The sequence below is a fragment of the Struthio camelus genome, chromosome 3 (assembly GCF_040807025.1).
Source record: "Struthio camelus isolate bStrCam1 chromosome 3, bStrCam1.hap1, whole genome shotgun sequence".
Taxonomy (NCBI): domain Eukaryota; kingdom Metazoa; phylum Chordata; class Aves; order Struthioniformes; family Struthionidae; genus Struthio; species Struthio camelus.
Genome location: NC_090944.1, coordinates 54,449,358 through 54,462,584, shown reverse-complemented (window position 1 = coordinate 54,462,584; position 13,227 = coordinate 54,449,358). Strand labels below are relative to the sequence as shown.

Below are 13,227 nucleotides of genomic sequence, written 5' to 3'. Positions count from 1 at the left end.
CTGCTGGCAACACTCTGCCTCATGCACCCCAGGAGACCATTGGCCTTCTTGGCCTCCAGGGCACACTGCTGGCTCATGCTTAACTTGTTATCCACCAGGACTCCCAGGTCCTTCTCGGCAGAGCTACTTTCCAGCAGGTCAACCCCCAGCCTGTACTGGGGCATGGGGTTATTCCTGCCTAGGTGCAGGACCTTGCACTTGCCTTTGTTGAACTGCAGGAGGTTCCTCTCTGCCCAGCTCTCCAGCCTGTCCAGGTCCCTCTGAATGGCAGCACAGTCTTCTGAGCATCAGCCACTCCTCCCAGTTTAGGATCATCAGCAAACTTGCTGAGGGTGCACTCTGTCCCTTCCTCCAGGTCATTGATGAATACATTGAACAAGACTGGACCGAGGACTGACCCCTGGGGGACACCACTAGCCACAGGCCTCCAACTTGACTCTGCGCCATTCACCACAACCCTCTGAGCTCGGCCATCCAGCCAGTTCTCAAGCCACCTCACTGTCTACTCATCTAGCCCACACTTCCTGAGCTTACCTAGGAGGATGTGATGGGAGACAGTGTCAAAAGCCTTGCTGAAGTCCAGAAAGACAACATCCACTGCTCTGCCCTCATCTACCCAGCCAGTCATTCCGTCAGAGAAGGCTATCAGATTGGTCAAGCATGATTGCCCTTTGGTGAATCCATGCTGACTACTCCTGGTCACCTTCTTGTCCTCCAGATGCTTAGTGAGGACCTCCAAGAGGAGCTGTTCCATCACCTTTCCAGGGATGGAGGTGAGGCTGACAGGCCTGTAGTTTCCTGGCTCCTCCTTCTTACCCTTTTTGAAGACTGGGGTGACACTGGCTTTCTTCCAGTCCTCAGGCACCTCTCCTGATCTCCAGGACCTTTCAAAGATGATGGAGAGTGGCCTAGCGATAACGTCTGCCAGCTCCCTCAGCACTCGTGGGTGCATCCCATCGGGGCCCATGGATTTATGGATGTCAAGTTTGGACTAAAGATCTCTAACCCGATCCTCCTCAGCCAAGGGAGAGTCTTCCTTTCTCCAGCCTTCCTCTCCTGTCTTCAAGGTCTGGAATTCCTGAGGACTGGCCTTAGCAGTGAAGACTGAAACAAAGGCAGCATTCAATAACTGTGCCTTCTCTGTATCCTTCGTCACCAGGGCACCCGCCCCATTCAGCAGCGGGCCCATGTTTTCCCTAGTCTTCCTCTTGCTATTGATGTATTTGAAGAAGCCCTTCTTGTTGTCCTTGACATCCCTTGCCAGATTTAATTCCGACTGGGTGTCGCATCCCTGCACACTCTGGCAACGTCTCTGTATTCCTCCCAAGTGACCTGTCCCCTTTTCCACATTCTGTACACTTCCTTCTTCTGCTGGAGTTTTGCCAAGAGTCCCTTGCTCATCCATGCAGGTCTCCTGCCCGCTTTGCTCGACTTCTTCCTCAGAGGGATGCACTGCTCTTGAGCCTGGAGGAGGTGACGCTTGAAGATTAAGCAGCTTTCTTGGACCCCTCTTCCCTCCAGGACCCTACCCCATGAGATTCCCCTAAGTAGGTCCCTGAAGAGGCCAAAGTCAGCTCTCCTGAAGTCCAGCGTTGCAATCCTACTCATTGCCCTGCTCCCTCCTCGTAGGATCCTGAACTCCACCCTCTCATGGTCACTGCAGCCAAGGCTGCCCCCAACCTTCACCTCTCCAACTAGACCTTCTTTGTTCATTAGTACAAGGTCTAGCATTGCACCTCTCCTCGTTGGTGTCTCCACCACCTGGGTCAAGAAATCATCATCAATGCTTTGCAGGAACCTCTTTGACTGTTTGTGCCTAGCTGTGCTGTCTTGCCAACAGATGTCAGGGTGGTTGAAGTCTCCCATGAGAACCAGGGCCTGTGATCATGAGGCTACTTCCGGTTGTCGGTAGAAGGCCTCATCGATGACTTCCTCCTGGTCAGGTGGCCTGTAGTAGACCCCCACAACAGTGTCACCCATGTTACCCTGCCCTTTAATCCTTACCCATAGGCTCTCAACCTGCTCTTCATCCACCCCTAGGCAGAGCTCCATACATTCTAGTTGCTCCCTCACATAAAGAGCAACTCCATCACCTCGCCTTCCTGGCCTGTCTTTCCTAAAAAGCACATAGCCATCCATGACAGCATCCCAGTCATGTGAACTATCCCACCATGTCTCTGTCACTGCAATGAGATCATGGCCCTGCGACTGCACACAGATCTCCAGCTCTTCCTGTTTGATTTGGAACAGCTGGGTACATTGGACTGTAGTATAGTAGACTACCAGAGAGTTTACTTTAATAATCTCGTTGTTGTTCCACATAATTACACAGATTATCAGGATTACCGTTACACAAATATTTGTGTGTAGTCCTGTTACTCCTGTGAACTTCTGTCTCTGTGTTGTGTTTTTCTGCTTTTTTTGTGTACCAGGCTCCTTTTTTATTCATTTATTTTTTTAACATTTTGGGTTGCATTAATGCATTTATGTGGTCTATCAATACCCTACACATTTTTTTTCTTTTACTTTGATTTAAAGAAAGTGAAAATATGGGTAGAATGTTTATCAGAAGACTATAAAGGACTGTTTCTGTGCTGGTTTTGTGACAGTAGAAATCTCATTCTCCTGCTTTTCTGGTCCAGATGGAAGGTTTGGCTATCAGAACAACAGAAATGTTGCTCTTTGTAGTATGACAATTTTTATAGCATCAGTTATGGGAACAGCTCTTTATGCTGTCTTCAAGATCAGTGCCAAATTATTCTGAGAAGTGCGAGAACCTTGTAAGGATGAAATGAAGCAACTACTGACTCATTCCAATTCTGGTTATGATACACTACATGAGAAGTATATTTTTATATGTTCATCTTGATTGTAAATGTGTGACTGTTCTTCACATAGTCTTCATAAAGACATAGTCTTCATATTCCTTAATTGAGCTGCCTGTTTCAGACTACTTCATGCTACTGTCACAGTACACAAAATATGTAGACTGAATGGTCTTTTATGGTAGTCTTAACATAGACAGTGGTTCCTCCAATCTTTTATTTGACCGTCAGTAGTTTTTTGGAGCTTTTGTTGTCTATGAAAGTATCATCTATGTCACTCTTCAGAATGGCGTTAGGAATGGCTTGGTGCAGCGTGTTCAAAAAGGTTGTAAGAGTCTAGTGTACTCAGACCAACAAAAGAGAAAAATGGTCAACTCCTGAGGCACTGATTCCCTTAGAAGGAAGCGTGAAGTCTTGGATGAACTATGTGAGAGAATAATTCTTTGTGGCTCATGGACTGTGTTAACCAGTCCTTAGTAGCTGTGAAGTATTTATACTATCATCTGATCTCCAGAATTACGTTAAATCTGAGGAAGAACTTTCTAGGAGGCTCTGAACACGTGTAGAAGATCTCTCCAGCTTTAACCTTCCTGGAGTCTTGATTTGGTTGTGCAGTCTGTCAGTAAGATCCTTCTCTGTTCTGTGAATCAAGGAGGGGCTTAAAACTTTTGCAGCCTTCTGTTGCTGAAAGGAGTAGAGTCTGTACCCTAATGGTGTAAAGCCCATTCCACCAAAACATTTTGTGAAAGTAGAATAAAGAACAGAAAGGCTTAACTGGTTGTGTTTTGTGAAGCTGTTGTGTGATCCGCTTTCCATATGTTCCCGTGTGCTATTGAATGTGTATGCATTTGCTGATGCAAGAGATAGCATCATGGCGCCATGGAGCGTGTTTTCCTAAACTATGTGGAGGCACATTGCCAGCCAGAGAATACCACCTTTCACTTCCTGCTGTCTTTCTGTTTCTTTTTGTCCACCTATCCCTTGTCCTTTCATTGTCTTTATCAGTTCTAATTATTTAGGGGTAAGCAGTGGGAGCCCTAATTGCAGAATAAAAAAATGGAAGCCTAGTGTTCATTTGAATGTTTCTGAATTAGTGGTTTGTGTAGGCCAACATGCTTTCACAATGAACAAAATGAAGAACAGAAGAAGGAAATTCCTAGGAAGTGCAGAATTTCTGGATTTGACCAGTTCCCAAGCATGCTTTCTTTACCAAATCAAGTTCTGTGTCATTCTAGTATAGCTACTGAAAGTGTATTGTTGGGATTATAGTTTGCTGCTATTCATATTTATTTAAAAAGCTGAGGAACCTTGTTGGGAAGTATTGTTAGCGACTACACTACTGGTAAAGTTTTACCCCATGTATTGAAGAGTGTGATGGAGATCCTGTCTGAGCCTATAAGGAAAATCTGATGCAATGAAGGAGACTTCTATGTTATTTAAGCATAGATACATTTGTGTGTGTGTGTGTATGTATGTGTGTATATTTTAAAAACTGTGGAATGTGCATTGTTTCCCCTGGAAACAGGAGAAAGTACTTCTGATTATAAAATAATATTTTGGTCTGTCATATGCTAAAAAGGTAATTGGTGTTACGTTAGTTGTACTCTGTTTTCCTCTTTAAAATTCCTTTGTAGTACTTTTCCAATAACCTTTTTTTTTTTTTTACTGGCTGACTTATAAGAAAGGATGTGAAACAATAATGTTAGTTGCCATAATTCTTCATAAATGCAGACTAACAACAGTTGTTTGCAAGGAACTGTGTTATGAGATTAGTTTTCAAAGCAGATACTCAGTTCTGCAGCATTCTGGGAATCACTGTGAACACAGCATAGCACAATGCAGCACATCATGTAGCATACTCATTATGGTATCAAATTGTACTTTATGCTAGGATACACATACATAAAAGGCAGATTTCTGACAGATGCCAGGCTCCAGACTAACAGTGATTAATGGTTATTAGCCTGTAGGTTTGGAACTTGTTATCTTTGTTTAATCAAAAGCAAGAAAAAAGTACTTATCTTAATGTCATAGGAGTGACATTTTATTGTACTTTTTCATTCTAGATATTACAGTAGTGTAATTTTAGTAAAAATAAAGACGACTTATCTCTTCTGATTAATACTGAATAGGATTCATGTGGTAAGAGATTTCATCTCAGGTGAGGAAGAGTTGCAGCATTCTGTATATTGTGAAATACTCATTGAAGTGATCAGTTAGTGTAAAGGGACACTGGTGAGGCATTTGCAGTTTCATTCGCCATTATTTTTACCATTTAGAAGTCAAAGCAACTTTTCCCATTTAACAACATGTGTTGCTTTGTTTTATCAGACATATTATGCCACATTAATTGTAGGCATAAATTCAGCTAACTATGCAGCCTTCACTACTGAGCTGCTTGCATTGGAAAAAAGTCTGAGAGGGGGAAGACATTCAGAAAATAGTTATTTGGGTGGATTATGGAAAGTGGAATAAGTGGAAGATTGCAAAATAACTTGAAGCTGCCTTTCAAAACATTGAAAAATTCTTTCAAGTGAATTGACGGTCTTAGCAAAATAGATATCTGTTGAGATATCTGTGATTAGAACAACAAACATCTGTGTTAAGCAACTTATTTGCTAAACTGTATATCTGAGCAAGGCAAAAATCAAGATATTAAGTTGGGATTGTATCTATTTTAGCTCTTGGTTTGCTCTCCATCAGGTATGAAAAAGCCAGCAGCCTAAATGTCAGTTGGGAACAAGCTTTGATTTATAATATATTGTTAACTGCACTGTATGTATGCAGTTCATCACTGTTGCATTGAAATGTCTACTCTGATCCTCAGCATGAAGCTGAGGTAAGAGTTCCAGACACTGCATAGGAGGAGGTCTGTGCTGATTTTTTTCTGGGGGGAGGAAGGGAGAGTGAGGAGAAGAGAGGGAAGGCTGAAGTCAAGCTTGAGAGAAGCTTGAGTATCTGCACACACTGAATTTTGGCTTTGAATTTGAAGTTAATTTTTTTTGTAAGTGAAGAGTCTGTACATGTGTATAGCGTGTTTCATATTAGAATACTAAATCTGGAGCTGAGTAGGAAGTAACATTTTTCATTTTGCAGGAAACTGCACTGTTTTCTTACTTCTCTTCCAGAACTAACAGGCAGTGGGGGTTAATTTTCCATAGAGTGGTACTTTGGAAGTACACTTTGTGTTTTGGATCTCTTGAAAAGCTTCATTTTGATTTAATGTTGCGAGTTTTAGTCTTATTTTTGACAATTTTGTAGTATGAATCCATACAAGAAGTTAAAATGAAACATGACGATATTTTGGAAGGGCTGCAGGATGGACGGATGGACACACACACTCCTCCCTCTCTCTCTCTCTCTCTCTCTCTCTCTCTCTCTCTCTCTCGTTATTGTAAAACACTGATTCATTTCAGAGAGTTATTGTTTCCCACTCTGCTTGAAAGTGCTTAGTCAATTTTAGTTACATCACTTGAGTGCAGGTGTTTATGGCTGTTAAGCCCCAGTTAAGTCAACATTAATTTTTAGATTTCGTTATTCAAGTGCATTTTCTCTGTCTGTGAGCTAAGGGATGCTGTATGTTGAGAATGTTTTTTTATGTCCTAAAAGTGAGTGTTTATGCATATTTTTTGGTGTTTGCTAATGTTTCTTTAAAAAGGAAAATGGAACATGGTTAGGAGAAGGGGATACTTCCTCATTTCTGCATGTGAGCTAAGCCATTACAAAAATATACACAACGGCACTAGTGAGATGGGCTGTTGATTATTCCGATACTGGGATAATTCGGTTTGATAAAAGGTTACAATTGCATTTCAGATTTGACTCTGACTTGGAACAGAGTTGCACTGAAAGTATTACAGCAAGAAAGAGATTTCTTCATAAAAGAAGATCTGTAAATGTTGAGCTTTTGACCTAGTTGCGTAATCCAGTATGGGAGAGGATGTAAAGTAGAAGACAAATCGGTGATTTTAGAGCAGGGAGCAGAGGAAAAATCTAGACCTGTTCAAGGAGTGGGGAAACTGGACCATGATATGATTTTCATGTACTCTGCAAAGGTGCCACTACCTAAAAACCAGATCCAGAGAAGAAAGAGGATGCCAGTTCAGTCTTCTGATCAACGAATGGGCAGATGTTGTGAAGGGAAATATGTAAACATAGTGTTTACATATATATCACTGTTTAAATTAGCATGGGTAAAGCAACTTCTAATTTGAAAGCTTCCTGTCACTTTCATATGTTGATCTGCTTTTAATGATCTTGTTTAATATGCTGTTGAATTGAGAAGGCAGTGCAATCCTATTTAACAGTTGATCAATGATTTGAGAAGTTACTTAAAAGTAAAAGGACTTACTTTTCTTTGAAGTTGGAACATCTGTTGTTATTCCTTCGCAGTTTTCCCTTAACATTTCAAGTGCTGTATGACCATATATGACTCTTTTTTTTTTTAATATAGCTCATCCAGTTGATTTTGAGTCACCTCACAGTACCAGACCTGTGTAGACTAGCACAAACTTGTAAGCTACTATATCAACATTGCTGTGATCCTCTACAGTACATTCATCTCAGTTTACAACCTTACTGGGCAAGAATTAATGACACATCTCTGGAATACCTACAGTCTCGCTGCACTCTCATCCAGTGGCTGAATTTATCTTGGACTGGAAACAGGGGAGCCATCTCTGTTTCTGGATTTAGCAGGTCAGTGCTAAACGTACAGAAGTATTTTGGTAAGCTCTGTGTGTGGAGCTGCTGCTCAGTAGTTTGTTGCTAAATATTTGAAATCTAATAAGATGTAAAAGATAAACTTCTTTGATTTACCATAAAGGATGCAATTTTTATGATGTAGAAAAAAAGAGTATCAGCTAAAACAGTAAGAGATACTAGATACACCAGCAGCAGTCTATTTTAAAATATAGAACCTGCATGTGCCAAATTGCCTGTGGCTGAAAGAAAGGCTTTTTCCAGGGGGAGCAGTGTTTTGCTTTCTTCCGAGGTTCTGAAAAACTCCAGCTGGAACTAAGCTACAGAAAATCCGTCTTACAAAGAAAACATTTGGAGAGTTGTCCTGTGTATAGATGAGTCATCAATAGCACTATATTAGAATGACTGCAGTAATAAACTGATTATAGTGCGTGCTTGCAAGGTACAGGCCCTAAGTAATCACTGGAGTGCAATGTAAATGCAAATATTTTCATAAAAATGATTTAAAACATTAGCCCTGTTGGGAAACAAGAGGGTTGCATGCGCATCTTCACACTGAGATGAAAATATGACTGTGCTGTAGGTCATTAAAACAGCAAATTTACAGAGATTCTTCTCTTTATAACAGCCATGTTCTCTGCTTGCTTAACGTATCATTTCTTGCTTCTGTACTCATTTGCATTAGTAAAACAGTATCTGTCAATGCATTTCATTTAAAAATTGCTGCTTCAACTAGGAGATAATCAGCAGTGGCAGATGAAAGCTGAACTTGACAGATAAGAAACAGAAATGCTTAATCTAGTGTATCTTAAAAATGAGTTGTCTTAAATCTCATTCATTTCCTGAATGAGAAGATTAAAAACGTACTCAAATATTTTCTTTTCTTTGGTGCCCTGTGGAAGTAAATTAATTTGAGGAAATATCCTGTTAGGATGAGAATGTTTTTTTTTCCCTTTTTCCAGACCTTCCAGTATAATCCAAGAGCCCTCTGCTCCTTTATGTTCCTTTGGTAGAAAAAGGAGATAGATGTAACCTAGTTGAATGAGGGACAAAGTTTCTCTGAAATTGGAATTTTTAGATACTGTATGCTGAAAATAAATATGCAGACTTGAATTTAGAATTCAACTCTGAAGTCATTGTGTTTGCTTTCTGATGCTTAGCTAGTAAATGTTTTTGAAAACTTCAAGTTTGTGAGTGTTCATGTGCATTTTCTCATATTCAAGGTTTTTTTTGAACATGCAGTACCGCTTTAAAAGCTTGTCTTTAAATAAATGAATGTCCAAATTCAGAATTTTGAACTTTCCAATTCTTGCATTTCTGACTTCAGTTAGTTGAAAACATCCTTATTGCTGATTGTTGTTTTCTTGACTTCACTACTGAATTGGTATCAGCAGTTATTTGTAATCAGCATTTCTAAAATAATAAATATTCATAGCTTGTTTATTAATAATCTCTGAATAAACATGGTTGGGGGGAAGAATGTGTTCTCAGACCTTGAGACAATTGTTAAATTATGTGTATTTCTACGAAAAAATAATCCTTGGAAGAGGTACAAGCAGTCTGGGAATGCGAGATGCAATGCTATCATTTTTGAAACAAAGATGTGAACTAAATAATTTAGGTGTGTCGTTTTCAGTTTTGAATCTAAAACTATCCATAACAGTGTCTGTCTTGAAAGTTTTCTTTTTCCTTATGTGGAAGTGACTTTGAAACTTTTTTCTGTAGCATTATCTTTTTGTATGTTTATAAAAGCAGAAAAAAGGTAATATTCCCAAACACAAATTTTTCTTCTTTAGACATTCTTCCTCAGCATGTTTGGCAAGTTTACTGGCCCCCAGAAATGAAAATGTGCTTCTCATTTGCTATTTAAATATCTATTAATGCAGGAGATGTGTAAGACTAACTCTTTCTTTTCAAAAGCATTTATATAACTTTCTCCAGGAAAATGACTTCCAGGTAAGAGATACTGTTCCTCAGAAGGAGAAATCTATCAAGTAACGTTTTATTTTTAATGTTCTCGACTATCATTAAGATGCTACTATTAAGTGGATATTACAGCACCTGAGACATGAACTCCTGAAGTCCCACAGGTATTCCTTTTGGACTTCTAGGCATTTGTCATGAGGACTGACTTTTGGGTCTTATTCAGCAAAACAGTATTTCCAAAGAATGGAAGTACCTAACTTTCCTAGGAATTTTACTTTACACTTGCATTTTCTTTGTTTACGTCTCAGAATATGAATATTGTACAGGAGGTCGTCAGCTAGCGAGGCAGATTGCGTTGCTAGTTTTATCAGGTATCTGCTGATACTGGCTTACTAAAAGAAGTTAATCAGATTTTCACATTGTAAGTGACTTCCAATAACGAAATACTTGGATGGAGCCGTCTGTATCCATACGTAACAGTAACGGGCATGTGCCGCTACATTTAATAGTGTAAAATCTTCTCTTGCTGCCTACTGCATGAACCTTTCTGAATCAATTTATTGGTTTCTCTTCCTCCTCTCTTTGACTCCTCCATGGCCTTGCTAATCTCTGTGCTTTCTGTTCATGGGTGATATGCAGAGGAAATGTTTGATAAGACAATGAAAGTTGCCTTGGTGAAGTTGGTGGAAAAAGTCTTGTTTCAACTCAGCCTCGAGTTACTAGCTTAAATTGCTTGTTCTGATACTTGTAGTTTATCAATTTTGTGATAAGTTGCTGCATAAGCAACCATGAAGGGCTTATCAAACCGTTCATAGTGCACTCAAAGTGCAAAGAATGCTGCCTAGGAGTTGTAACAGTTTAAAGGACTTCATTACTTTTTTTTTAACAGGCCTATCTACATTTGTCAATTTGAGAGGATAGGAAAAAAAAAAGTCATTTTGTAAATAAAAGTTGAAATAACTTCATAAACACCAGAAATTACTCCAATATAAAACCAGTCAACTTCTAAAACTAGAATACGTTCTCCTTATAAGAAAATGCGTTTGACTTCTGCAGGGCCTGTTTTTAATCTTAAGTTTTGTGTGCGTTTTTCACTTTTCTTAGCATTTAATGTTAAAATTGGCACTATCTGATTCAAAATTGGTAAAGTTAGTTTCATTCTTACAGCTGTCCTGTTTAGATTGTCATCTCTGCGAGTGGACGCTTGTTTAAATGCTACTCTTGCTTGACTTTAGAGAACAGCTTTCAAAAATATTTTTATCCACTACTGGTTTCTTATGACATTAGCTTTAAAATAGTTAAGTTGGTGTAGATTGCTGTGTTACTCTAAAAGGTTCATATAGACATGATTTTAAGAAGTAAATGAAAATATATATGTTCTTGGAAAAATGTATTAAGGTGGTAGCTTTAAAAAAAAAAAAGTAAGAAATATGACTCAAGCAAATACTGTATTATCGTGAGTAGATGGAATGCTTCAGGCATATGAACATCCTGAGGCAAAGCTGAAGGTATTTTAACTTATTGATAACATCTACCCCTTAGGGTTAAAAATGACTAACATAGTTTTTTTATTTCAGCATATAATATAAAAGAACTAACCTTTATAATTTAGATTGAACTAAAAGTATACTGAACAGTGAAAGACAAATGAACTGAGTTTGAGCTATCTGAAGCGTCTGGAATGAAAAGTGACAGGGAATAAACAAAGATTGCACAGAGAGCATTATATAAACAAAACTATTCTCCTGGCATTAGAAGTCTGCTGAATTTGCCCATGCAATGGGAATAACAGTGTGGGAGGATAGGAAAAGTGAGGCGAGTTGATTGGAGGTATACTAAATATCAGGATACTGAATAAATTCTCTGAGGTGTAAAGAGCTAAAGGATGCTGACAGTTTAAAAACAGTTATCCATACAGATTTCTTTATATCACTAATAATGTTATTAGCTTGTTTAAACTGTTCTGCTTTAAATATCGGCGGTATTAGAATGTTTGTTTATGCCTAACATTTTATAGTATGAAAGTAATAGAATTTCACGTTCAGGTTAGTGATGCAGTGTTTACATTTGAAGCATGTCGAGAAATGTATGTTTAACAATTTTGTTAAAATTTGAAGGCTTTGGTCACTGCTTTACAGAGGTGTGTTTTAACTTAATGGACAAATTTTAAACAAAAATGATGAGATTTTGCTGTAAATCAAACTAGTCCTAGTTTTTTGACTAGGAAGGTCAAAAAACTTACTGAAACATGCATCAGATGTTCAGTCACAGAAAATAGTAGTGTGCAACAAAGGCGTTCTCAGTTTAAAACTCAGTTCTACCCCTCTTCTGATTTCCACAGTTTTTGATAAAACCTAGGAGTACTATAACTGAAAGAAAGATTAGATAATAAATGTATTGTAAGTTTGTATTTTTGTATGTTTATTCAGCTATGTAAACCCTCCATGAGTAAGGTAAGCAGATTACTTCCTTACTGTTTTTTCTCTTCGAATCCTCATAATTAAGCTGCAGGAATACAGGGCTGGTTCCTTGGTGTTGCCTTGGAGTAGAAATGCAAGATTTAACTGCAGAATTGGTTGGGATTATGAAGCCCTCTGCCAAGTCTCCACAAGTAATATACATAAAACTACAGTAAGAAAGGTGACTTTAAGATCTTGGAAGTGGATTGAGGAAGAATAAAGTCCAGGTGTTTTTTTGACATTATTCTTGTCTGGTTGCAGGCTAAGGAAAGGGGGAGGCCTGAGAAGCTGGAGAGAGGGTGCAGTTGACTTGGAGCTGACCACAATTTCTGTTTTCACGAAGTATTAGTAAGTGTTCTAGGAGAGACATACCACGGAGGACCAGGCAAATGAGGCAGCCTATACCTGTCAGGTAGCAGAGGTAATGTCCCTGATTCAGATGCTAGCGTAAGTTAATGGTACAAAGGAAAGTGCTAAAGAAACAATCCATCTACTCTTTGGCATTCTCAGACACCAAAGTTGAGTGGCTTACGTGTCAGTGGCTACACAATGAGTAGTTGAACTTTTCACTGAAAATAGATTTGATAAAATTGGCATGACTGAAACATGTTGAGATGATTGCACTAAAGGAATGTAAAATTAGGTAGCAAAGTGTGTTTCGGAAGGGTAAATAGGAGGGAGAACTGACCTGTCAACCTTGCTTGTAGAGTTTTCAGTAACTTTGAAATGTAGGATCTTGAGTACGTGGGGAGCATTGTGCTCACAGTGAAGTCGAGATTTTGGATCCAGTGGGGTTCTGTTTTAAAACTACTGATTCCAGTTCATTGTGTTTCGTATCTTCTTAAGCATTTGTCTAAAGGTATTTTGAGAATTTTTCAGCGGAGGTCTCACACAGCCAGTTCTGACAAAAAAGGTGGTATCTCTTGTAATTTGGTATTTTGATTTTGGATCTTCTTTGTCTCATGGGATGTGCTTGTGATACAGACATTAATTACAAGATTAGAAAATATTGATTGACTAGTGACCCAGTGATCATGAGTGTTTTGACGTCGGTATGAGCAAATAGAAGAGTCTGAACCACTAATGGGTGTATTTGATGTTTCAGAAAGGCTAAATCATTTTCAAAAGCTGAAGAGAAAAAATGAACAGCAGTTTCTGAGAGGATATAAGTAAGCATAGAGTGATGGAAAGAGTGATTTTTCTTTTTATTTTATTTTTTGTTAAGAACTCAATGCTATAATCTAGAATGAGGTTGAGCTTAGGTAAAGGCCTGTTCTGATGTCTAGCAAAAAAAAAAAACCTGTGTTCAGATTCTT

The 13,227-nt window shown here is 38.9% G+C and overlaps 1 protein-coding gene across 1 annotated transcript in view; it reads left to right on the top strand.

Moving 5' to 3' along the window:
• The window catches only part of FBXL4 (F-box and leucine rich repeat protein 4), a 64,836-nt gene that overhangs the window by 19,963 nt on the left and 31,646 nt on the right, over positions 1-13,227 (top strand). The window contains exon 5 of the mRNA XM_068937856.1: positions 7,279-7,523. Coding sequence (XP_068793957.1) covers positions 7,279-7,523 — 245 coding nt within the window. The remainder of the gene's footprint in view (positions 1-7,278; positions 7,524-13,227) is intronic.